The 25,590-nt window shown below is 40.0% G+C and overlaps 8 protein-coding genes across 17 annotated transcripts in view; 5 read left to right on the top strand and 3 right to left on the bottom strand.

Annotated features, from left to right (window-relative positions):
- The first annotated feature begins 302 nt into the window (after positions 1-302).
- LOC108609758 (androgen-induced gene 1 protein) lies at positions 303-10,207 on the top strand. Of its 10 annotated transcripts, none has more exons than XM_089463939.1 (4): positions 303-440; positions 1,316-1,524; positions 9,253-9,473; positions 9,547-10,207. In XM_089463939.1, the coding sequence occupies exons 2-4, from the start codon at positions 1,327-1,329 to the stop codon at positions 9,869-9,871; spliced, it is 744 nt and encodes a 247-aa protein (XP_089320065.1). In that variant the 5' UTR covers positions 303-440; positions 1,316-1,326; the 3' UTR covers positions 9,872-10,207. The 10 variants fall into 10 exon arrangements, with proteins under 10 accessions (XP_089320065.1, XP_089320063.1, XP_089320064.1 ...); XM_089463937.1 differs by having other exon boundaries at positions 309-440; positions 1,204-1,524; XM_089463938.1 differs by having other exon boundaries at positions 309-458.
- Amnionless (amnion associated transmembrane protein) lies at positions 4,690-6,910 on the top strand. The gene has a single exon (XM_018001490.2). The coding sequence runs from the start codon at positions 5,150-5,152 to the stop codon at positions 6,713-6,715; it is 1,566 nt and encodes a 521-aa protein (XP_017856979.1). The 5' UTR covers positions 4,690-5,149; the 3' UTR covers positions 6,716-6,910.
- A 1,312-nt stretch (positions 10,208-11,519) lies between the features above and the next one.
- smo (smoothened, frizzled class receptor) lies at positions 11,520-15,707 on the bottom strand. Its single transcript, XM_018001480.2, has 6 exons — positions 15,385-15,707; positions 14,878-15,271; positions 14,341-14,822; positions 13,664-14,284; positions 13,437-13,607; positions 11,520-13,372 (listed from the first exon to the last, which is right to left on the bottom strand). The coding sequence occupies exons 1-6, from the start codon at positions 15,390-15,392 to the stop codon at positions 11,890-11,892; spliced, it is 3,159 nt and encodes a 1,052-aa protein (XP_017856969.1). The 5' UTR covers positions 15,393-15,707; the 3' UTR covers positions 11,520-11,889.
- A 56-nt stretch (positions 15,708-15,763) lies between these two features.
- Positions 15,764-18,070, top strand: LOC108609746 (uncharacterized). Its single transcript, XM_018001488.2, has 4 exons — positions 15,764-16,064; positions 16,156-16,314; positions 16,377-17,561; positions 17,625-18,070. The coding sequence occupies exons 1-4, from the start codon at positions 15,911-15,913 to the stop codon at positions 17,924-17,926; spliced, it is 1,800 nt and encodes a 599-aa protein (XP_017856977.1). The 5' UTR covers positions 15,764-15,910; the 3' UTR covers positions 17,927-18,070.
- On the bottom strand, positions 17,960-18,739 carry LOC108609760 (uncharacterized). The gene has a single exon (XM_018001507.2). It carries the CDS (start codon positions 18,726-18,728, stop codon positions 18,120-18,122), a length of 609 nt encoding a protein of 202 aa, XP_017856996.2. The 5' UTR covers positions 18,729-18,739; the 3' UTR covers positions 17,960-18,119.
- A 105-nt stretch (positions 18,740-18,844) lies between these two features.
- On the top strand, positions 18,845-21,242 carry mbm (mushroom body miniature). Its single transcript, XM_018001169.2, has 2 exons — positions 18,845-20,458; positions 20,513-21,242. Exons 1-2 carry the CDS (start codon positions 19,061-19,063, stop codon positions 21,089-21,091), a joined length of 1,977 nt encoding a protein of 658 aa, XP_017856658.2. The 5' UTR covers positions 18,845-19,060; the 3' UTR covers positions 21,092-21,242.
- A 250-nt stretch (positions 21,243-21,492) lies between these two features.
- Dus1 (Dihydrouridine synthase 1) overlaps positions 21,493-25,590 on the top strand; it is a 37,732-nt gene continuing 33,634 nt past the window's right edge. Inside the window, exon 1 of the mRNA XM_018001493.2 lies at positions 21,493-21,653. The gene's annotated coding sequence lies outside the window, so the exon portion shown is untranslated. The remainder of the gene's footprint in view (positions 21,654-25,590) is intronic.
- On the bottom strand, positions 21,641-24,263 carry LOC108609741 (uncharacterized). Its single transcript, XM_018001483.2, has 3 exons — positions 23,779-24,263; positions 22,525-23,694; positions 21,641-22,449 (listed from the first exon to the last, which is right to left on the bottom strand). Exons 1-3 carry the CDS (start codon positions 23,971-23,973, stop codon positions 21,784-21,786), a joined length of 2,031 nt encoding a protein of 676 aa, XP_017856972.1. The 5' UTR covers positions 23,974-24,263; the 3' UTR covers positions 21,641-21,783.

Raw genomic sequence — 25,590 nt, 5'->3', positions numbered from 1 at the left:
CACAAGCCGTTATCTGCGGGACAAAATGTGATTTTTGCCGCAGTATTGCGTATGGTTTTGATTGTTTAGTCTATACATGGATACCACATAAGTGTTATGTTTGGTCAAACAAATGCTGGGCGACTGCCACGGGTAACACAACTAAAATATATACAATTTTTGGACATGCGCATCAGCTGCACGCAATGCGAAGCAACAGCACAAGTACACAAGTGTGTTGTATGTGTGCGTGTATGTGGACGCAACTAAAAGCAACATCGAGCCAATGCGGCGAATGAGCAACATTTTCATACAATCTGCCAGTACGACTCCAGTTTTCCATACGCGCAGTTCTTTGCGCGTAACAAATAAACTAGAAACCAGCCAAAATAAAAAATTAAAAAAAAAAAAAAAAAAAAAACTAGAATAAAAAGTGAACTATATAGAAAATCCAAATTTACGTGCGTGTTGTCTGTCGTGTGCGCAAAAAAAGATTTGCTTCGAAATTCAAACGATTGAAACAATCAACAACTAGCCATAAAATCCATTACCTTATTAACATATGTAAAAATTATAAACATCGCCCAGCAAATTCTCATCAATTTATGTGGTTTGCTAAGCATTTGTTTATGCATTTTGAAATTTCACTTTTCAGGCTTTTTTTTTGCCATTAGACCAATTTAACGTTTTTTATGTGTTATTCTTATTGTTCGTTTTTAAATATTTATGTCAAATATTGATTTCAAATTTGTATGCAGCCAAGCTTTAAGAAGCCTAACGCTTAGACATTTAGCTTCTACGACACCTTTGAACACCTTTGCTTTATTTGCTCAGTTTTTTTGTGGTTCGCAAACAGTTGTACCCATGGGAAATGCTTACACAGGGTATGCTTCAAATAAAATACTTGCGATGGACAAGGAAAGTTTAATAGGAATCATGAAGCTCATATATTCCAGAGCAAGATATGTTTGTACTTGAGGCTGTTTGCTAAAGTATCTAAAAATGTTTCTGGGAAGATTTAACCTTGGAACTGTTATTCAAATCATATGAAACTTCATTCACTTGACCACGTTTCAATCATTTTTTCTTCCTTGAGGACTTGAGAAACACACAAATCTCTATTCAGATTCAGCTCATATATGCTTAATTATACATCTTATGGGTACAGGGTAGCTCGTAGTGGGACAGTCCCGACTAAAGTTTGCTTACAATTTTCATCTTCAGTTTTCATTCAAGCCACAAAAATTGAAGTGTTTGCTGGATATTTGGCCAAAAACAACTAGACCCTTGTTGAAGTAAAGCTAAGTAAAATTCTGTATATACTATATATATTCAGAGCTATACAAGATGACCAAAGTGGAGCTTTATAAATCGCGTGTCTTTGTGACAATCATTCACCTGTGTGCGCTGGGCCAATTCGCTTATGGACTGTATTACAGTAGCTTTGAGGTGCAACGCAGCTACAAATTAAAGACGAGCTTCAGTCGTCGCCTGGTGCCCGAAACTTTTCCACAAAAATTACGATTTCTCAGCTATTGGTCGCTGGTAAGTTAAAGAACACAAGATGATGATATATAATATCAAATATATATAAATCGTGGTCATTATGAAATGGCGGAAATACGACGACCGCAGCCACAATTCGTTTCAAGTGTGTTCCAGCTCAAATATACAGAAACAAGTAGAGCTGCGGGAACAGAGAATATACGACGAGAATATGACCTATTTCTAGATATTATGATTAAATTCGTACTATAGCCACTATTCCATCTATATATCTTTATGTCAATGGTGTCCTATTAAAATCGAATCGCTTGTGATTTCCTTTCAAAGTCGATATTTATCGATATTAGCAAATATAATGCAAATATTATATCATATGCAATAATATTATCTTAATTCCATAGCTCTAAAATTTAAAGTCGGTTGTCTTCTTTAAAAACAAAGAAACAACCACAATTTATGATAGCCCATGTTTCGATTGCCCTTGTTCCGCTTTCGCAAATGTTTGCAGGGTATAATCAGATTTTTATTATTGTCTCCCATTTATGTCTGCCATATGTTTGTTTATTTGCCTGCTGTGTCGATTTTCGTTTTACTTTTTTTCCTGTGTTTCTTTTAATCACCTCTCGCGCTGAGGGGTCAACAACTGGCTGCAATTTGTAAGCGGGCAGTTGGCGTATCTTGCAGATACATTTTCCATGCACATGTCTTACAGATACATTTTAAATGCCATTCATTTCATTATCCGACCATTCAGTTGTTGTCGCTGCAAAGTGTTACACACACACACACACTCGCAAAGAATTTGCAATATTTATTTTCATTGCGCGAAATTTCCGTAAAAGCAATGAGAGAAAAAGATTTTTTTTTTTAATTTTCATTTTTATTGAATTGTAAAGCTGGCCACAAATCAAATTGGTCCAAAAACAAAAGGCCCCCAGCATCTTCGTGGCCGATTTTATTGGCGTTGATAGATGCCAGATTATCTGGCAGCCCCACTGCGCTGTGGGAGGCGTTCTGGGGCGTGTTGCCCGGGAGTAACTCATTTACATGTCGTAAAATAGTTTGGGCATTCGATTCGATCATCGATTTGAATTTTCGCAGATGATATGGCAAACGAAAGCAAATAAATCGGCAATGTTTGATAATATCTATTAGACATTTTTATACCCTGAACCCATTGAAAATGGGAAATCAGGGTATAATGGTTTTGTGAAAAAGTATGTAACGGGCAGAAGGAGGCATGGCAGACCCCACAAAGTATATATATTCTTGATCAGCGCGACGAGCTGAGTCGATATAGCCCCGTCTGACCGTCCGTCTGTCCGTCCGTCCGTATGAGTGCGTCGATCTCAGAAGTTATAGGAGCTAGAGAGCTGAAATTTGCCACGCATACTCGTGTATACCATACGCAGTGCGAGTGTGCTTTATATTTTCGATAAATCATCCGATAACTTTTTTATCGAGAGTAATCGAAAAATTGATTTTGTTTGTTCAGCCTCATTGAAATACTATTAGACCTGGAGACTTCAGACTGTCTATATACATATAATGAATACAAATATTTTGTAATTTACAGATCTTTTATACCACGCCCCCTTCGCTCCCAATTTGTAAAAAACGCATTTCAAGTACTAGAACCTTGTGCTTTGGATACACTATGATTACGTTCTGAAAGTTTCATTAAGATTGTACGTCTAAAAATTTAATTATTTAACAAATAAATTCATATAATATTGCCCACACTGCAGCGCAGCCCAAGCGCAGTCGCTGCTGGCGCAGCAGAGCTCGTTATACGTGCGTCTGGATGCATGTGTGCATAGAAAAAGTACAGAATGATTAGAATATCAGCTTGGAGGGTTCAGGGTATCTCCTAGTCGAGCAGTCTCGACTAGAGCCTTCTTACTTGTTCATTATGGTTTTTGTTTACGTCTGTGATTGATGGCTTGCTTCTGATTGACTATAACATTTACTGTCGAGTAGAGTATTTGAATTTGATGAGCAACTAAATCTAATTATACAGTAGCGTTTTTTGTGACACTCTGACTGACGCATTGATTGAATTATCGATGCTTGATTGATTAGCTACTTAACTGATGGATCCATGATTGAGAGCTACGTAACTGATTGACTGAAAGTGCTACTGATTCAGTCCATTGGCCAATCGTCACTGAAAAATATACATACTTAATCATTAACCGATAACGAACAATAATCTGCCCATCTCTTTGTTAAAAATTTTCTTTCTCAACTTCTCCGTAAGACTTAGTTCTTCCCCGCAAACATCTTTTACACTACTTAAGTTCAAGGATTTTTCAAACAAAGAAACTTTTCTTAAGTTTTTTTAAGGCTTATCTTTAATTTTGTTCGACCTTGGTCGCCCTTGATTTATAATCTCAATAAATTCTTTGATCTTCAGCACAAAAAACAAACGAGATAGAGTGCTTTCCATCTACTCGCAGATATCTCTGCACGTGGATTCGGATACGGATTTGGACTCGGATTTTGTTTGTTTGCTATTTGTTTCGTCGTGTTTTTTTTTAGCAAATGGCTTTCATGTGGAACCCATGGCACATCGCATTGCCGGGTCATGCACACGCACGATTACCATCCGGCTTTAATTTTTGCTATTCCTCTATTGTTTTGGCATACCTTCCTCTCCTTTACTTCAATTGTTTATATCAAAATCAAAATAAACGCTATTCTTCTAATACGGACTGAATGTGTAGCAAAGCAGCTATACTATAATACAGTGTATATGTGTGTATAGATATTGGTATATTTATGTATTGAAAATGTGCAATGGGCACAAGTTCGTCTCATTCGCTAGCTTTGAACAATTTATTACTTGAACAAATTTATTAAAATTCATCTATGGATTTAAAAATAGAAATGAAATTTAGTCGACGATTTTTTGAACTACCATAATTAGGATACTAAATGTATTTAAATTCCATATGAAATTTATTATTACAGCATATGGAATCATTTCTATTATATAACTGTCCCTTTATTACTTGTTACATACTCTGCATTTATCTATATAAGCAGTACAATATTAAGAAACTCTTGTTTTTACTTGTTTTATTTTCAAATTTATTTTTTTTATTATCCATTAAAATGCTTAGGCAGTTATCGCAATCCCAATTCCCAAATTCCAATTTTATTTATCTATATTTTTATCGATCTCAGTTGGAAATCAAATATTCAAAATGTTTAAAATTTCTTTAATGTCCAAAATTGTGTAGCTCATTTTCGTCTGGAATTGAAAAATGTGAAATTGAAATTTTGTTTAGGTTTTCATAGCTGTGGGTCTAAATTAATGTGTAGCAAGACTAATAAATTGACTGACTGACTGCTTGAATGACAAACTGCTTAATTGATAACACTGGCTAACAACATTTAATCGAACACAAAATCGAAAGATTCGGAGGGCAGGATAAATACCTAGATTACTAAAATATATAAAATTCAAGATTTCGTAATTAGATATTAGAATTTAGGATATGAAAAAAAATTCAAATTCTTATCAAATTTTGTTGGCTAGTGTATATGTCTGTTGAAGCTGTGTTGAAGCTGAAGTAACGCCCCCAAAACTAATGACAGCTCTGTCGTAGCATCAGCCCATATTGTGGGTCTTCAGTCTACAATTTGCCCAGCAGTCAAAATGATGGAATGGATCTCTGTAGTGCTGTTCGCTTTACTCGCTCTGGAGGCGGAGACGACCAACATCAAGTGGCATAGTGCTGGGGCCGCCTTCGATAATGCCGATGCCTGGCTGGATGGTTACTTGCCCTGTGCCCAGGATAAGGTTGTCTTTCCCAGCTATTATCCGGCTGTGCTGCCATTGCCCAAGGAGTTGGCAGTGGGAGGATTCGTGCTGCCCCGTCTGGGTGGCTTGTTGCTGGCAGAGGATGCCACCATACAACTTGGGGTGGGCTCGGGATTGAATAGAGATTGTGAGAGTGATGAGAAACGCGCCTACTTAAAGCCAGCCAAGACGAGCAAATGGTTTGATCCCAGTAGCTGGAGTGGCCAGCCCAACAGCGCCTCCCCCTCCAGCTCAGCCATCGATAGCTACTTCGACCTGGATCGCGTGCCCTGCGATGATGAGCATGTGGTTATCAGTGGCAATAGCGGTCCGCTCTCCTTTGACTTGGAGAATGTGGAGTATCTTCGCTTGGGTCAGCTCATCCTAGCGGGCTCCTCCATATCGCGCAACTATCTGCAGGAGCTGCTAAGCAGAGATCTGGGCCAATTGCTCTTCCATAATGCCCAGAATGTGTTTGTGGAGTACTACAGAGGTGAGCTATGTGGCTGCCACATAGACTATGAAAACTTGCTGGAGCTGGTCTGCTCCCATGTGGAGCCGCAGTGTGAGGTGCCGCATTGCGTCTCCCCATTGCGCACGAATGACGGCTGCTGCTTGGTCTGTGGCGCCATGATGCATGTGAACAGCGAGCACTGCGTAGAGGAGGATCGCAAGACCTTGACTGGCCTTATCAATAGTTTTATAGTCAAGGAGCAGCTGCAGGACGAACTGCAGTTGCATGTGAACTATGTGGGCTCCAGAGCATTTGGCAATGCCTTGCAGGCGATTGTTGTGGATCGAAATGGCTATAGCGAGCGTAGCGTGGAGTTTATGAGACGTTTCGCTGCGCAACGGAATCAAAGCAAATTTCTGGCTCAGCAGAAAAATCTGAAAATCTTCTATGCCGGCCATCCATATAATCCCAATGTGAGCTTTGCCTCGGTGCTGCTCATACTGTTCTGTATTGTGCTTGTGGGCGCTGTCTCGTTGATTGGGCTAGCTCACTTCATGCCACAGAATCCGTATCTCAATCGCATACCGCAATGGATACACAATCCGAGGCGCTGGCGTTGGCATCACTTGGATTTGCGTTTGCCGCAGCATTTGCTCTTCAATCGATTTGATAATGTGACAGCTGGAATGGGAACGGGTGGAGCAGGTGGTAGTGCAGTGGAACGCCTGGCAGTCATTGGCTATGATGCGGAGAATGAAGAGGTGCGTGAACGTGCCTTTGATAATCCCATGTTCGAGCAAGCCGAGCAAGTGGCAGTCATTGAAGAGCAGGCGGAGACAACTGCAATGGCAGCCAAGGTTGAAACTGGACAACTGGACAGCTGCAGCGTGGAGGAGCAGGAGCTTACTGAAATCAATTTGGAGTCCTCTGACGGCGAGAGTGAGAACGAGGCGGAAACCAAGGAATAAATATATATATAATATGTCTACTTCTAATAAATAAATGAATGAAACACCAGTAGGTTTGTAGAAATTAAATTGAATAATAAATATATATATTTGAATCAATCAAATCTTCCTTCTGAAATAAAAAGCCAATATACTCATTTCACTTTGGTGAATGAGTATACAAATTTAGTTCAATTCTTCCCTGCACACTATTCATTGAAATTACCGTTAAACTTAATTATGCTCACGATGCTCACAAAAATTTAAATATAAGTATTGATTGCTTATCTAAATAGTGGATAGCGATTAAATATACATGTTAGTGGTGCGTCACATCGCTTGGGTTTGTCCCTTGACCTTCACGCGGCTTTCCAACGAGCTCGAAATTCAATCGATAGTTCGCATTAGTTGCGACAACCGCATACTCAATAGCTTTTGTTCAACTAGACAAATCTATATATAGCATATCACCACCCACTTGTAAACATGAATGACAGTTACAGTGGTCGCCCTAATGCTGAAGAGGTGAAAGTAAATTTAATTTTCACTCAAATTCTGCTTCAGCTAAAATTTGCTCTCTGAACACTATTTTGTTTTTATTGCCCCACTGATAAGCAACGTTATCAGTGGGTCGCTCATATGCACATGTTGAACTGTATGTACATATATATAAAATATATTCTTAGCTTGTTGCTTGCATTTGCGGCTAATCAGTATAAAATTGACTTTTGAGTGTTAAACATGGCAAGATCCAAATCCAAAAATAAGGGCTCCACGTCCCCAGGTTTCAATCGTGCTGTACAATTACTTCTACACACTACGGCTGTCATACAATTCAACTATGGCGTCTACTATTTCTATAATTTGGAAATGCCAAGATCAGTTTTTCATCCATACGCTGGCAAATTCAAATTCTTGACCTTTATCTGTGCGGTGAGTGTAATTGCAGCCCTGGTTTGCGTTTGTTGCTAACATAACAGCTTTGCTGTTAGAGTGCAGTCTGTTAAATTACAAAAGGGGCTTATCTCTAACGGCTTTTATGTGCTTTAAGTCACCTACTAATACATATATAGACGTAACTGATATGAAAGTATACATATATAGCTGATTAGCTGCATCTACATCCAATAAGATTCAATTACAGTTTTATGCTAACGTATTACTATTGCCTAGCTGATAAGGAACTTTATCAGTTACCCACATAGCACGAATTAATATTTAATGTTTATATTAAAAAAAAAAAAAATAAATAAATAAAAAATAAATGTATATGTATATACATATATGATTGTCGCAGGTTTTTCACCTGCCAACAAGTCAGTAGATTGTGAACTCTTGTGTGTTAAGCATGGCCAGATCCAAGTCCAAGAATGAGCGTTCCACGTTTCTAGTTTTTTATCGTCTATTGCAATTTCTTTTACATTTAACAGCTGCCATTCAATTTAATTATGCTATTTACTATTTGCATACCCTAGAATTACCAAATTCTATTCCGTTCGGTGGGCAATTTAAATTCTTAACATTTCTCTGTGCGGTAAGTGCAAGTGCTAGTTAAAAACATAGGTAATTTTGCTATCAAATTGCAGTCTCTAAAAAATCTTATTTATAGAGAAATTATACAGTAAATATTTTAAAAATTCATGTTAAAAGCATATCTCTAACCACAATCGCTTAGTCACCATGACATAAAAGCTTTCACCTATTGCAACTTGATAACAATTTAATACTGATTTGTGGTCTCAGCTTAGATAACACATAAAAGCAATAGCTAATTTGTTATTATTTATTTGATAATAAATTAATATTTTTAGTTATCAGTCAAGTATTAGCATGTTTCTTAATCATCAATTTACTTTAAGTACCAAGTAACGCTTTTTATCACACTATCGTGAGTTTGTTTCAATAAAAAGCGCCAAAGACTACAAATGTGACCAGCCACCCAAAATGCGGCAAAAAACGATATAAAAATCCTTGTAAAGTATCGATAATTTATCATTTCGGGTGCCACGGGCACACAACAGTACAACCGTCTTCAGTATAAATTTTTTGCTCGCCGGTTGCTGTTGATGCTGTTGTTGCGGTTGTGAAAAATCAATTAATTGCAATAAAGAAACATATAATTGATAAAAATGGCCACAAACGCTCCTGCAACGAACTCGCTGTTCAAAAGTGTTTTTGGCGCACTGCGTACATTGCTGCATTTGACAGCTGCCGTACAATTCACCTATGGCATATATTATGATTATAAATTCGTTGAATTTCCAGCCCAAACAGATCCCAATTCGAAATTAATCTATCATCCCTTTGGTGGAAAGTTCAAATATCTTACGTTTCTGAATGCGGTAAGGTACCGAAAAAAGAGTCTAAATAGCAGCTATTATAACTCATTAGGCCAATTTGAATTTAAACATGTAATGACAACCGGTTTGAGTTCTTTTTTGTTGTTGTTGTCAAGCTTCAGTGATTTAGCGGTTTGCAATTCATTCCACTTCAATTGTCCGCTAATCAACCCCCTTTTGAGCTATCAGAATAACATGCCTATCTCTTTGCACTTACAGATAATACAAGCCCTGTATTACGTTATCTCCCTCGTGAATGATTTTGTGGGCACAAACGAGCTGGTTCCACGGCGAGCGCCCGCTATACGGAAATTCAAGGATTGGTTGCTGTCTACACTGGCCTTTCCGGTCGCCCTGAATGTGGGCATAACGTTCTGGACCCTCTACGCCATCGATCGTGAATTAGTCTTCCCTAAGGTGCTGGATCCTGTCTTCCCCAGGTGAGTGAGAAAGAATTGCATTTTGTCTATTTATATGAATTATTAATTTATTTTATGTCATATACTTTCGCAGCTGGCTCAATCATGTATTGCATACAAATATTGTTGTCTTCATTGTCTTGGAGATGTTTACATCATACCGTGCTTATCCCACACGCAGCAAGGGATTGACTGGTCTCGCCATCTTTATGGGCAGCTATCTGGTTTGGATACACATTATCAAACACTACTCCAATGTCTGGGTATATCCTGTCTTGGAGGTCCTGCAGCTGCCACAGCGTATTCTATTCTTCGCCGCTGTGTTGGGCTTCACATTTGCTCTCTATCTGCTCGGAGAGTTCATCAACAATGTTGTTTGGGCCAAGGAAGTCAAACTATCGCTGCGCAAATCCAAGTAGGCTGTGTATGTCTTACAGAATCCCCTCAAGTAGTCAATAAAAATGATGAATTTTACACCAATTGAAAACTTAATTAAATTGCTGATATCTAATGCTATACGTAAACTCTTTAGTAAATTGACTAAATAGCGTTTCAAGTATTAGATTGCACATTTGCAAATTGCAAATTCGAGTATGCGTTGTTTATATTAGATGAGCATCATTAATTTATCAATTGCCTAATAATTCATATCAAATGCAAATTAAGCACTGCAAAATAAATAACTTAAAACTTACCTGCGTTAAATTGTAAATTTTAATTCTAGTATCACTCTAAATAAAATCAATTTAACTTAATTTTGTAAAACTCTCTTTTTGCAAACATTCAAATATTGGCGCCATAAATGTCAGTTGAAATTAGAGTAAATCAATTACGAAAGTACAACGCAATTGTTGTTGGATGCTGCGTGGGTGCTCCGCCACACCCAACAAAAAAGCTTATAATGTAGCCCTGGTACGTGATGAGCAGCTGTTCGCTAACTCCACCTCTGTTATGATCGCTACTCAGCAATTACATGAACTACATATGCAGGTGCGTGTATGCGTGTGTTTACTGGAATACAAATAATCTGCTGTTAGCCTTCCAGTTGAAATTTCCAGCCTCAAAAAAACTCTTTGCAATGTCTTCTTCCGCAGCGGATGTGCCTTTAATTGCCAACCAAGTGTGACTTCTCTCTAAAATCGTTCTAGTCTTGTTCCCAGGTAATTTCTCACCTGTAACAAAACTGACCCTTGGCTGGTTTAAGCTACCTGCTGTGCGAGTTTCAGCTTATTCAACCTGAGGTACTAACTAACAATTTCTATGTACGCTAAGTTTTCCAAGACTGCTCATTTTTTTTTTATAGTCACGCATTACCGCTGTTTACAGTTTCGTATTCTATTTATATAACCCTGCGGGATGTATTCTATCTATATACATACATATGTAAATACATATACATATGTATACAAACAATAAACATCAAAACTTTATAGAGTCAAACAAATTAAATAGTTTTTGTTTATTTTTTCATAAATATATGTTTTGAATTATTATTGTTATTATTATTCTGAGCACAGTTTTCGCTGTCCATATAATATCGATGGTGATGTGAGCTCGGCTGAATTAATTGAGAGTCTCGGGCTAGTCAAAAATGTAATACTCTACACATATATAGGTTTAGGTTTCATTTTAGTTCATAGTTGTTTGCACTTTTCACGTGATTAATTTTATAAACTTTGCATTACAAAATATTAATAAAAATTTAACTTATTGAATTGTTTATATATATTTAAATTTCTTGAGAAATATTTGACACAAACAAAAAAAAAACATCTAAAAAATATTTTAAATTCAACAGTCTATATTTATTTAACAATATTCTTAGTTTCACTAATGAAATATTTTAGCTTAGTTGATTTAGCTCAAAGACAAAGTAGATTAATTTGAATTTTGTTTTGCCCTATTCACTTTTCCAAGCATCAAAGTTCGCAATTTAATTTATATTGAATTTATTTCTAGATACAAGAAAATAGATGCATAAAAATTCTAATTGCAGTCAGTGCCACAAGTCGAAGTAAGCATTGTCTCTGCAGCTTTAATATAAGTCAAACGAAAATAAAGAATGTATTTGGATTTAAAATCGTTTTATTAGTTACAAATGCTTAAATATAAACGTTTTTTTAGGCACTTTGTAATACAATTTCGTTCGCTTTCGATGTGTGCGTTGTCCCAAAAGGGGCGACAGTTTGTACATTTAAAACAACATACATTTAAATATAGCTATATATAAAAACTATATAAAACTATAAACTAGTTTAAGGAAACAGTCATTATACATTGATACAAGGCACATATGTAAATGCATTGTGCTCTGAGTTTTTGTAAAATTTGCAGTTTGTAAACTTAGTTGCTATGAGTATTTGTAAACTTATGGAAGATTCTGTTTTCATTTCGTTGTTGTTTATAAATTTAAGTAAATGCATTTCGATTCATTGCCCTACTTGGATGGCAGCAGCAACATTTTAAGTTTATCCGATTCACTCAACAACGTTGCTTCCTTCTGATGGTGATGATGATGATGATGATGGCCATGATGGTGTCGCGGATTGAGCAGAGTTTGCATTTCGGTCGCATCGTCGCAGTTAATCTCGTTGCGCTGCCGACTTGCTGCATTGAGCAATCGCATCGCCTGCTGCAGCTCCTCGTTGCCATAGGTGGGCAGCGTATGATTGGCTATCTCAAAGGGATTCGCTTGTATGCCCACGTCACAGCTAGTTTTGCTATTGCGTGAATTCGACTTGCCCGAGTAGGAACTATGTAGCATGCCACCCAATCCCAGACCCGGTAAGTCCAGCTCCACAGAGGAACAGCTCAGCGAGTCCCCATTGACATCCAGAGCTGCGGCCAGCTGCCTAGCATAATTCTGCTTAAAATCGCTATTTGAGTCGACATCCAATTCCGGTTCACGATGTGATTTGCTGCTCTCCTTGCGTGATTTGCGACTGCGTTGAGAATTGCGTGACTGCCTATTGCCATTGCAATTGGATTCGTTGGACTTTTGCATGTGTTTCAGGAAGTGCTCCAAGGCTTTGGAGTTGTTGCCATTGTTGGGCAACTCTTGTATTTTAGGTCCGTCATCATTGTCGTCGTCCTCCTCTTCCTCCTGCTTGACAACCACATTGAGATCTTGTATCTTGAACGAGGCACGCGAATTCTCCTCCTCATCTGATGAGGTCGTCATGCCTTGATTCTGTAAGAATGGCAATATGAATTGCCCATTCTTCTGTATGAAATCGTTGATGATGCTCGGATCCAGTCCCGCATTGCGTCGCCTGGTACTGTTGTGCTTTTTGGTGCTGTGGGCAAACATGCCCACTTTGTGACTAGCATTCGGATAGGTGGTCTTCTTCAGAGCAATCACCTGTGACTCCACCGAGGTGCTGCTCTCGCGGCGTCCACGTCCACGTCCATTGCTGGCCGCAATGAAATCTCTACGTCGTTGCGTACGCTTATTGCTGCTGCTCGCGTAGCCGTGCTTGCCATGTTGACGACTGCGCGATGCCACCTTTGTCTTCATCTCAGCTATCTTAACAGAGACTTGAGAGTCCACAGAATTGCGTCGCGATTCAACAGACACATGTCGCACGCTAACGCTAATCTCCGAGTCTAGTGAGTTCTTGCGACCAGCCTGATGACCCTGACTGGAGGAGTTCGTGTTGCCAGCCGTGACTCCAGTCAAAGCCATGCGACGTTTAACACACTGTGGCAAATAGTGCACCCAAGTTGAGCTAATCTCATTCGTTTCCGACGAGTTCAAGTCATTTACATCGAAATTCAGGCCAACTGGATCGGTATGCGTGTTGTAGAGCGTTATAGAGAGTCTACCCTTGTCCTCAAAATCCTTGCGCTTGGCCCATGTTTGGGCAATGACCTTGTGTTTCGGCATCTTGACTTCCTCGACAACCTCCTGGCCGCACTTTCTAGTAAAGGAAAATGAAGATGTATTACTATATTATAGAGCTACTTGCTTGAGAGGCTACTCACTTTTTAATATAGCGCTTCCAGGTCTCTATGGAGGATGGCGTCCAGCACCAGGTGGACATAAGTATCCCAGAGCTGAATAGACAAAGCAAATGCAGCTGCAAAATGCCCACACTTGGACGATTCTCGATCTTACAGACGCTGTTCTCATCAAAAACGGAGCTGATGCGACAACTGAAAGAATTATTGTTATTAAGTTTGAATATAGGATATACTGTTAAAATACGCACATAATATACTCCCTAAAGCTCTCTGTCCATTCATTCGAATGTCGAAATTCGGTGACATGGCACGCGATTGCAACTAGTATAAAAATCAATGTTAATAAAGCACAAACGCCCATGCGCATAATAATCAAATGAATTTTGTTGCTCGCTGAAGTTGACTTGATGTCGTTGGCAAAATGCTTTAGACCGAACAACATAATCATGCCGCGGGTAATGAAATAGCCACCAATTAGGATGACGCCACACAGTGGACCCAGAAGCAGGCCAGCTCTCATCGGATGATTGATATAGCCAACAAAACAAATGCCCACAATGCCATTGGCATCGACCTCACTGAGCGCCATTGTGGTAATGGTGAGCACCAGAGGCAGTGACCAGGCAACCAAATGGAAGTACGAGCCCTTCTTGTCGATGCGATCTTGTACATGGCCCATGGCACGCCAATGCCAAGCGTAGGTGAGAAAGACAAACCAAACCATGCAGGCGGTTAGGAAGTAATAGACCAGCACAAAGATGACAACGCAAGAGAGATTCTCGCCAGCTGCAGGCTCCGAGTGACGCAATGTTCCATCCTTTCGGCAGACAATATCCTCGCGAGAACCAGAAGTGAATTGCACCAGCCAACTGGAGGGAAATATATGTTAGATAATATAATACAAATTTAATTTGAGTCCACTCACCCGAAGCAGGAGATGAGAAAGCATAGATTAATATAGAACACAATCACAGCTGGATATTTGTTGGCATTCTGCCAGTCGATGAGAAATGTAGCAACCACAAACAGATTCGAGAGCAGACAGAGCGTACCTCCATACCCTATAAGCTTATGTATCTGACGATGTTCATCATCCGTATACAATGGATCTTTGCATTGCACGCCACAGCCCTCAATGCCAGGATAATAGCTAGCTGAATTATCAGCCGGCACAAGGGGCGTCAAGCATTTGCCTGTTACATTGAATTTCATCTCTCGCGCATCGTTGCTGCATTTCATAGGAAAGAGCGTTTCGTTGCAGCGCATAAATTTTGGGAAAAATGTTGTATTATATAGCACACGACATGGCTCAAGGGTAATCCGGCACATTTCATATGAAGGCAGGTAGACCATATCCTGGCCATTAATTTCCTCACATTTCGGTTTGAAGACTGCGCATAAAAATGGCTGCAAAAGCGAAGCATTAGTTTCTCATATACAGGTAACTCGCAGATTCTCTTACCTGAATAACAGCCCAGCACTTGGGTACATGTCGCAGAGCATAATAACTACCCAAAGCCTCGTTCAACTCCTTTTCCTTACGATAGTCAGTCAAGCTGAGACTGGTCAGTGCATAGGGAAGCTTGGAGCCGAAGCATGTGTTATGCGTTCCATTCACTTCCAGGCAACGTCCACGACGCACACACTGTATATGGCGATTGTCGAGGCCATCGAACCAGGGTTTATCGTCCTTGCCCTTCTTGCCGTACAATCGATAATTCATGGTTCCATTGATAGGCTCCAAATCTATGGAGCTAACTGTAGCTGAACCCGCATTCAATTTAGTGGCACTAAAGCTACCCAAACTGCCAGGCAGCCAGCTGGACAGCAACAGGCAACAAAGAGTGAGACAGCTCCTAGCAAAAAGAAAACAGACGAAGATTTCAATATATGTAGATAGAAATGTATATACATACGTGTATATATACCAAAATATAATAATTGGCTGTGACACCTTTTGCATACTTACGTTTGCATTTTGTATTTGTCGCAAGAGATTTATTTTTTTTTCTAATAATATATATATTAAGCGCAGCCCTTTGTGAATATTAATGTCTAGACGGTCGCGCCTTGTTTGGCCTACCAAACGAAATCTCGCAATCAGTGCATTTTGCCGTCGTTTTTGTGGGTGCGTTGCCAATGCTCGTTAAGTAACGCGTTGGTTTTATTTAAATTTACAAAGTATTTAATTCAAAAATAAATGCCAGAAGTGAAAATAAAAAGTAAACGCGCCGCGAACAGACGAAAGCAACAAATGAGCGTTTGATTGCTGTTGCCGCAGACCACCCACTACGCTGTGCTGCTATCGGCTATCGATAGCCAGCGACCAAAGTCGCGCTAAAGTTATCGATGTGTGGCGTTTTATTACATCCCTGGCCACAGTTTGGCTTGTGCAAATTTATACACGGGCATTATACAAAAAAAGAAAAGAAGAAGCCTCGATTTGAAATTGAAAGCTGTGTGTGCATTTTGGGTTTTAATTATAATTGTTAGCCATGGATGCCGCTCCAGCTGTAGCGCCGCATGCTGCAAATGAGGCAAAGCCACAGCCACAACCCCCGGCCCCGGCGGCCGCTGCGCCAAACGAAAATGGTGTACAAACAGCAGCAAAAAAATCTGAAACAGCGACGGGCACAGCCACAGGCTCCGGTACGTAGTATATATGAGAGTGTGTACACATTCGGCACCAACATACACACAACTTCAATTTGTTTATTATTGTTGTTTCTCTCACACACAGAAATGCATTCCAACGTTGACACTGGAAAAGTGCTCGAGGCGCAAAAAACGAAATCGGAAATGAACAGTGAAATGGTTTTAATAACAATATGCAGTGCCGATCGTAAAATTAAAAAGACATTCATGTCATTGCCCAGCAGAAAGGATGTTATTGAAAAAGGTTAGTGTGCATGAATAGTTACTAATATTTTATTTACAATTATTTTGCACACTTTTCCATAGCACACAAATACGGCTTGGCTGGAAGTACCATAGTACTGGAAAGCAATGGCTGCGAGATATGTGAAGATGAGGTGTTGCTCTTCGCAGCCAAGGAGAAGATTTTGTTAATGCTGCTTGCGGAAAGCGATGAATATGTTATACTACCTCCGCCCTCGCCTTTGAATCGTTCAGAGCGTGCGGGCAGCTCATTGGATCCCAGTTTTGTATCGAATGCCAATGACTCAACAGTATCGAATGACGAGACTCTATCGCTGGCTAGTGTCACGCCAAGCAATTCAAAGTTATCTACAGCGCCCTTTAAGGAGTTTTCGATACCTTGGAGTAAGGTACCAAATGATATTATGAAGTTGCTGCGTGGCAAAACGAGCCTGGGCAAGCGTCTCAATGCGTTGGCCAATCTCTTGGTCGATGCACTGCGCGAGCGCTCCTCACATATACCTATACTTGTATTTCGAGAGGTCGCACAGCAGGCGGCTGAAAAGTATCCCGATTCATTGCTGGAAAAGGATCGGGAGGGCCAACAAATTGCCACGACGCCACAGTCTCTCATCTCCAAAATGATCAATCGTAACAATGCGTTAAATCGTCCACAAAAACGAGCCAGCTCGAGCACAGCTGATCTACACATTACCAGCAGTAGCAGCAGTAAGAAACGTAAATCGGGAAATGGTGGAGCAGTGGCATCTAATGGAAATGCCAAATCTTTAGCATTGAATCGTGATCTTGAACAGAAGAAAGATTTGCTGATATCCAGCTATCGTGGTGCTGCCAAAGTGGAGCAAAGTACCATAGACGACTATATGAAGGAATGCTTTCCGTTGCAGCGCGCCTTCTTCAACAATAGCGAAAAGATACCAGACATTACGGCCATCAAGGATAATTGGCCGTATATCTTCAACAAGCCACTGCTCTATCAGCATTTCGAATTGCTCATGTCTATTGATCCGCGTGTATTAGAGAAGCGTTTTGCCAGTGAAAAGGAACGATTGTTCAAATTCTTTAAAATGTCCAAAAATAAGAAAGTGAACGCCCTGGAGGAGAACAACGCGAATATGGTGCGTGGACTGGCATACTATTTCAATGAGGATCCTGACTATATATTCAAGCAATACGATCATGGACCTTTGCCCGATGATGTGCTACAGCACATCAATCCAACCAATGCGCCTTGGGTGGCACTAGTCAGTAAGTTCTTTCGATACCCGATCAACGCTTTGGTTTTGTATTAATATGTATTCACTTTATTAGATACGCCCATATCTGTTGGCGATGAGGGTGCCCATACTGATGCAATGGTCTACATTGAGGGGCAAATAATGAGCACGTTTCCAGCTTCAGATGCTGATATACCAGATATAATTGCCCAATTGATCTGCTACTATTATACCTTTAACATGATGTACCCCAAGGAAGCCAATCAAACACTCGAATTTATTGTCATCTACTTTTTACAACATACGCCGGAACAGGTGCGCAACTCCAAAAAGAGCATTACTTCGAATAGTAAATACAATCAACTAATTTCGAAATTGGCAAATGCAAATGGTTGAGCAGGAAGACCGAGGAGAGGACATCGCATACTATTTAGTTTACATACATATATATATTTATTTTGCAGACCCCATTTCACATTATACTCCTTTCTAATTTTTAAGATGATTTATATAAAGTGTGTAGTGTACTTATGTTGTGTATTGTACAATTTTTCTCATTTCAAACAAAACTTTTTCATACAATTTTCGATTACTTTCTAAATTTATTTGTCGACCTTACAAGTCCTGAATTATGTTGTAGGTTCTCTATGGCGTTTTTTAGACTGCTCCTTTTCTCGTTCATCACGGCTTTTGTTAATTTTCTACGCAAGAAATTGCGTTCTTTAAAGGACAAATTTTTGGGATCTTGCATTATTCTGTCGGCAGTATTAAGCCTTTTCTTGGTCGTCGATTCGTTGTCGTCGAACGATTCCCATTTGGGCTTTTCGTTACGACCTGTTTCGATTATATTGCGACGGTAATTTTGTTCCCGTTGTTTTACCATTTCTTTAGCGTTTTGGCTTTGCATATCAAAGCGACCGGTGGTCTGTTGTGCATGTTCATCATCCAGAATTTCGTTTTTCACATGATGCCATGGTTTGGCCTCCTGTTCAATGGGCGCTGGTGCTGCGTGTCCAAATGCTTTTGGCTTAAACTTTTGTTTGCCCCAATTCTTAGAGCGGTCAGACACTTCTTTTTTAAATCTATAGGAATTACGCTCAAGCTTTTTCAAATCGGATCTAAACATTTTGACAAAGTTTGTACGATGTAAACAGCACGCTAATAAATTGTTATCAATATAAACAATTGGGTAAATCATCTATATCGATTCTTACGATATTTAATATGCGATGTTTGAGCAGTGATATAAAATTGACAATATTTTGCTTTGGAAACACGCTTGAATGTTTAGATAAATTAAACATTTATTTATTTCATTTTTTAAATTATTGCTTAAGACTCATATACTGCATAACTGAATGAAAAGTTTAATTGCAATGTTTATTCGTTAATCTTAATCGAATAATTTTTAAATATCGACCACAGCTATACATTATCGATGCTAGCTATTAACCTGCAGAACATCGATACTTATCTAACACGTGCGGTGGTCTGAATGGTTTTTTAAGCGGCGGATCCGAAATCGACGACATGGAGCCTAATTCTGGTGGCAATTGGCATGATAATTCTGGTCATAACGATTATCATTATATGAATAATAGTGGCGACCAACAATCTGGTCAATGGAGCGACAAAAGATACGACCAGAATAACTTAAACCGCGAGGCTCATGGTCGAGGACACAACGACGATTCATTTAAAAAGTTTCGTGATCAAAACCAGCCGCAAAAGCAATTTCAGACTCGTCAGTCTGTAATGAATGGTCGCGGTGGTGGTGGTGGTGGTGGTGGTGGAGGTGGTGGTGGTGGTGGTGGTGGAGGTGGCAGAGCTGGTGGCGGCGGCGGCGGTGGAGGAGGAGGTGGACGTAGTGGAGGAGGTAGACATAGTGGAGGAGGTGGACGTGGTAATGGAGGAGGAGGAGGAGGAGGAGGCGGTGGTGGAGGTGGTGGCAGAGGACGTCCAGACAGAAGAAGGGACAATCACAGAGGAGATCGATGTGGCAGAGACGGAAGAAGAACGCGATATGGACATGATGGAGGCGGAGGTGGAGCCGGCGGAGGTGATGGAGGTAGAGGTGGCTTACGTAACAAACAAAACCACGGAGGCAATCAGTCTAGTCCCTGGTACCAGGACAAAATGCCCAATGATGTATTCTACTTTTCTAATGGAAAACACAAAAATGAAAATACTAAAATTCCGACTCCTACAGAAGCACCAGCAGTGGCAACGCCTACAGCCGAGCCGACGAAAGAAGCAACGCCTGTGGTTGCAGCAACCCCAGCAATTGCAGCGCCCCCAGCAATTGCAGCAACCCCAGCCATTGCTGCAACTCCACCAATTGCAGCTATAAATCAAACGCCTCTCATTAGTCCAGCCAACATCAAGAAGGAAAAGAAAGAGGCGTCAGTCAAGGCGCCGGCCAAACCAGCGGAAAGCAGCGAAGACAGCTCCTCCAGCAGCTCCGATGAAAGTGTCGAAGCCGGTGAGGTAGTCAAAAAGACAACAGTTGTTAAGACTGAAGCGGCTAAAGTGAAGGTTAAAGTTGAAGCGGCTAAAGTTAAGGATAAAGCTGAAGCCGCCAAAGTAAAGGTTAAAGCCGAGCCAGTTTCTAAAGCACCGCCATCATCCTCTTCTTCCTCATCGTCCGAGGATGATTCAAGTGATGAAAACCCAGCGGTTAAGGGAAAACCATCAGTCAAAGATACTCCACAGAAATCGCCAAAAAGTGCCAACAAAAGTGCATCCGAAGATGATGTTGTTTGTATGGGAAACGAAAGTCGCAAATACACAATTCCAGATGAGGATGATGATGAGGATGAGGTTGAAGATGAAGCCGAGGCCAGCACCGATGAGGAGGACAAAGTTGTGGAGACGGAAGAAAAAGGCAAAGACAAGACGTCTCACATATGCGGCATTTGCGATAAGAAGGTAGGTCAATCATATATCGCATCTGTACTATACTAAAGATCTTTACTTACATAGGGGCACACTTCATTTGAGTGCCAGATGATCTGCAGGAATTGCTCGGCGCCCTATCACAGTTTGAAGAACTGTCCGCAGCCTCCTAATTTGAATATTGCGCTGCAGGCTTTCATGGAGTTTAGCATGCAACAATTGGCCGTCTTTAATATGGATAAACGTTTCACATTTCCTGGTAGCGTAGTCCCAGCGCCACCTCAACAGTTACCAGCTGCCCAGCTACAAACTCCAACAGTTAACAAGACTAAAAAGGATAAACGAACTCTGAATAAAAAGGCAAAGAAAATGCCTAAGAAGAAAATCAAAATAGAGGCAAAGCAAAGCGACGATGAGGATGACGACGACGATGACGAGGATGATGAGGATGAGTTAGAAGAAGCAGATCCCACTGACACAGAATCAAGTGATTCCAGCGCTGAGGCCAAGCCAGCAACTAAAATCAAAAGAAAACGCAGCTCCAAGCAATCTTCTAAGAACTTGCCAACTGGTCCCGCAGCATATCCTTTTCCGTTGCTGGCTCCTGGTGCACCATATAATCCGATAATGTATCCATATGGAGCTCAGTTTAGTTTTCCTAAATAATTTTTAATTTTGTATACAAGTTTTCTTTGTATATATGTTTAGATATAAGCATAAAATTATTATTAAATAGAAAAAGCATGTGTAAACTTAAGTTAATTTTGATCATATCAAATCATTGATTATGAAATTAAATCAGCATTTTCCTTTGTCAGATTTTGGCTAGCATTTACTCCTGGAGCACAGCATAGCTGATGACTTCGATCTGTGATTAAGCTACAAATTTTTAATGATTTCTTGTATATATAAATATTGAATATGCCAAGAAAAGTATAATTACTATGACGTGTTTAATATGCATGTGTATATTAGTTTACCCATTGTATTATTATATTACTGGCAGAATTCATTTAAAAATCGTCGCACCAGGCGGTTGTCTGCGTTTCCTGTGACTGTCAAATTACCTATTGTATTGCAGCCCTGGCAAACTCACAGCTGTTGCGTGCCATGCTGCAATTTGTTTAATGTTTACAAGAAACCTGAGTTTCTCGCAATTTGTGAAGCAAAGTGCAGTTACGCGTTAAATATCAATACAGAAAAACGCAGAGGAGATACGCTCAACACGGTAAGTCACAACATATATTTATTTCTACATAAAATTTATGTGCACACAGAACTAGAGTGTCCGTAGACCTGTGGATTCTGTTCGTAGTGATTAAATAGGATAACGAGAGGGAGAAAGGCAGAGTGGTTAACTAGTTAGTGCAGAGGGCGCGTTGTTCTCGTTCGCGTTCGGTGCCGCAGCTGACCGGATGAGGCATGACCGAAGGCTCGGCGCCCGGCTTAAGCAGCGTCTGCTGAAGGCCCCAAATTACTTGATTCGCAATCACATTGACTGCCAGCATTAGAGCCGTCTCATAGTTAAGTGGATTCACAGCGTAACTGAGTATGCCCACAGATATTTGATTGTTCAAGAAGTCCTTGTCCAGCTCGAGCAGCTCCTCGCGCACCTCCATAATGCGATTCTCATAGTGGCACTGAATGGCAGCAAACACTTGCTTATCGAGGCCAACGAGCAGCTCCCGCTTGAACTTGACCAAATAGTGCTCGATGAAGATGACCTCCTTGCGATTCAGGTGCGGCAGGCGCACCTTCTCCTGTATGACCTGGTCCCCAATTTGGCTGACTACCAACGAGGTCAACGAGCCCGCCGGCGTGGGCCGACGATCCCCGCAAGGACGTACGTCCACAAATGGATGTATCTCATAGCTACCCACGCCAATGGTGCAAGCAATACCATTGAACGAGACATGTGAAGTACGTGCATGATTCTTGCCAGACATACCAGATTTGTGTGTTGGTGTTGATGGCAGCTCCATGGCCTTGTTATCATGGGCAAAGCCAATGATCTGAATGGCTTTCTGAGGGTGGGAGAGGAAAAATTGGTGGAAGATATAGATTTAGGAGAATATTAACCGCATTATCACACAACTTACATAGTTTACATATTTCTTGGCATCGCATAAGAAGTTCGCAATGCGTTCGGATAGCACGTGCATCGCACACGGATCCTCACTCAAATCCAAATCAAAGCCGAGCAGTATGTGATTGAGGATGTACTGTGCTGCCTTGTAGATGGGATCATCGGTGTCGAAGGTCAACGGAGCATTTCCACCCATTGCAATAGCTGCATTCAATGCGTAGCATAGCTCGCTATCGAGGAGACCCTCAAAGCTTGCTTGATATTCATCACAGAATGAAGGCGTCGCCTTCTTCGAGGCATCAACGGCCTTACTCTTCTTCTTGCTCTTCCTTTTCTTCTTGCGCCCTTTAGATTTCTTCTCTTCCTTCATGTTGTGGGAACGCTGCTTGATTTGCTCCTGAATCCGTCTCCATTTCTCGCGATATTTCTCCTTGTGCGACTCAATGAATAATTCACGTTCCTCTTTAACTTCTTTAAGCAGCTGATCGATTCTTCGCTGATTGGCAATACGTTCGTGCAGGCGTTTATGCCACGATTGTATTTGGCCCTCAGTGTGTTTGGTCAAACGCTGCTTGTGCAAATTACGCATATTCTTGTTATATCGATCCTTCTTGAACTGGAACAGTTTCTTCAGCTTAATCAGGTGCTTACGCTGCAAATCCTGATGCAGACTGATGTGGGCCTGGACTCGCATATTGGTCAACATTTTGCGATGTTCGAGCAGCATCTGCTGCATAGCTAACATGCTCTCCATTCTTTTGAATTTCTCCTCTGTTATATTATAGATTCTCACTTTTCTTTCATGCTTCTCCTCTTCAAGTTGTTGTTTCCTAGCCATCACTTCTTCCTGACTCTGATGACGTACACCCGTTTGTAAGTTATCCCTCCGCGAGATGCCCTCCGCATTGGCAATCAACATGCGATCGTGTCTTTCTGCCTCCCTTTGCCTATACGCTTGCAGCACATAGTAGAGCTGCGACTTATGAAGTTCCTCACGATATTGATTGAAGTCCTTTAGATTGCATATCACTTCATTGTTATCGGTTATCTCGCCATTCTCGCGTAATCGTTTCAAATTACGCTCGTTCGAGTAGAAGGTCTTCAGATTTGAATCGTGCAACGGGTTATATTCGGGTATATGAACCGTTACCGATGAATCGAATTCCTGCATGCTACATTTGAACTGGAATCAAGACGCAAACCATATATGAAGTTTTATGGAGCAGCACTTCTCTACATATTTATATGCACTCAATTAAAATCTTACCGAGTTTCCGATTTTATCCTTTGAGAATATCACCTGATTACCAGGACACTTGAGCATAGGCAATTTACAGTTAAGCGGTATTAGCTCCCAACCGGGTAAACTGTTAATGGGCAGCCCAGTCTTATAGCTGGGCTGCTTGGTCATCATTTGGCTGGTCACATTGTTCCGCCGAGGCAATGATAATATATCAATCATGATTGCTTACAGTGTACATACATATATCTGTATGTATGTATATATTGCACTATGTCAGACAAACGCTAATACAAGTGGCCAAATTTTAGGACCAATGGAATTTTGTAGTATATCGATTCGTGCAGAAATTCATTCGAAAGAAACGTTGTGTTGTTGTGTAGATATAAGTAGAAATATTTAGTTTGATTTTATTTATTTTTTGCGATGGAATAACATTCTTAATAAACAAAGAACAAAATTGAACTGAACTAAATTATAAATTTAGTCTGAGTGCCTATTTTATAGCTTGAATCTCTGGGCTAAGCCTACTGTGCGAGCTTTCATTTGCTCTCACTCTCTCAGTGACTTGCTCTCTCTGCTCTCAGCAAACTAACAGCTTCCGTTAGTCCTTTTTACTTGTTACTTTTACCGTTTTGTTTGTTTATTGTTGTTTTCTGTTGTTTGGCTTGTGGCGCTTCTTCTTCTTCTTGCTTATCAAAGCTTTCGTTGTTGTCACTTCACTTGAGTGCGCTACCGCTCTCCCTCTTTCTCTCTCTCTCACTCGTGTTTGTCATTGTTCTTGTTATTATCGTTGCCTAGGGTCGCACATTGAAAAAAAAAAGCTACAAAGAATACAATTTCATTCAACCATAATTCAATAAAATTTTGCTATATAAAAGATTTTGTATATTGCTCCTTTCTTTGTTGTTTTTGATTTTATAATATTGCTGCTTCATTGAAATTAAATATAAGCCATAAGGAATCAGAAGCTGATCGAGTTTTCTTTTTATTTATAATATTTTATAATTTTAATAATTTGTTCTCTACGATTTCAATTATTTTTTTTTTTTTTTAATCTGAGCACTAATTTTTAAAAAAAACTGTTTCCATTTTTTTGATGTGTGTATTTGTTCAGATAAGATAATATGAAATTAGTATTGAATAGAAAATTATTCAATAATTGTATGCCACTGTATAACAGCAACAACTGTATAAGATTCTCTCTGAAATACCACAAATTCCTTTTTATGATATAAACAAAGTTGTTTATTTTTCGTTTCTTTTATTGATACATAATGTTGAGCTTGCGTATGTGTGTGTCAGTATGTGCGCTTGTATTGGTAATTTGCATAAAAATTTTACGATTTGGTCCTGCCAGCCATTAGACTCGCTTGATTTGGAATTGTTCTAAGACGCCAAACAATGGGCATTTTTTTAAACATACAGACAAATATATATGTACATATACAGACATATACAGACAAATATATATGTACATATATATGTGTATTTATATGTATATATCTTATATAATTTATATCTTATATAAGTGCCTGTTTTACAGAGAGTTTCAGCATCAGCATAAATATTTGCCAAATAGCTTCGACTGTCTGACGGTCTTTGAGTGAGTGGGTCGTCGATAAGTTTATCTCTATATGTGTGTGTGTGAGAAATTCTACTCACGGCTGTCATGGAAAATAAAATCACATCAAGTACTAAGTGTACTTGCTCCAAATACGCTCTCGTCTGTGCCTTTCCATTTCAACAAACAGTCGAAAACGGCGTCGCCTCTTTCCACTCCGCACCTGGGCGGCGTTGATATAAATAAAAAATGATGCCTAGCATCCTAAAAAAGGA

This window comes from Drosophila arizonae, chromosome 3, assembly GCF_054131065.1.
Source record: "Drosophila arizonae isolate 15081-1271.41 chromosome 3, UAZ_ARI_1.0, whole genome shotgun sequence".
Classification (NCBI taxonomy): domain Eukaryota; kingdom Metazoa; phylum Arthropoda; class Insecta; order Diptera; family Drosophilidae; genus Drosophila; species Drosophila arizonae.
This window is presented reverse-complemented; position numbering and strand designations above follow the sequence as displayed.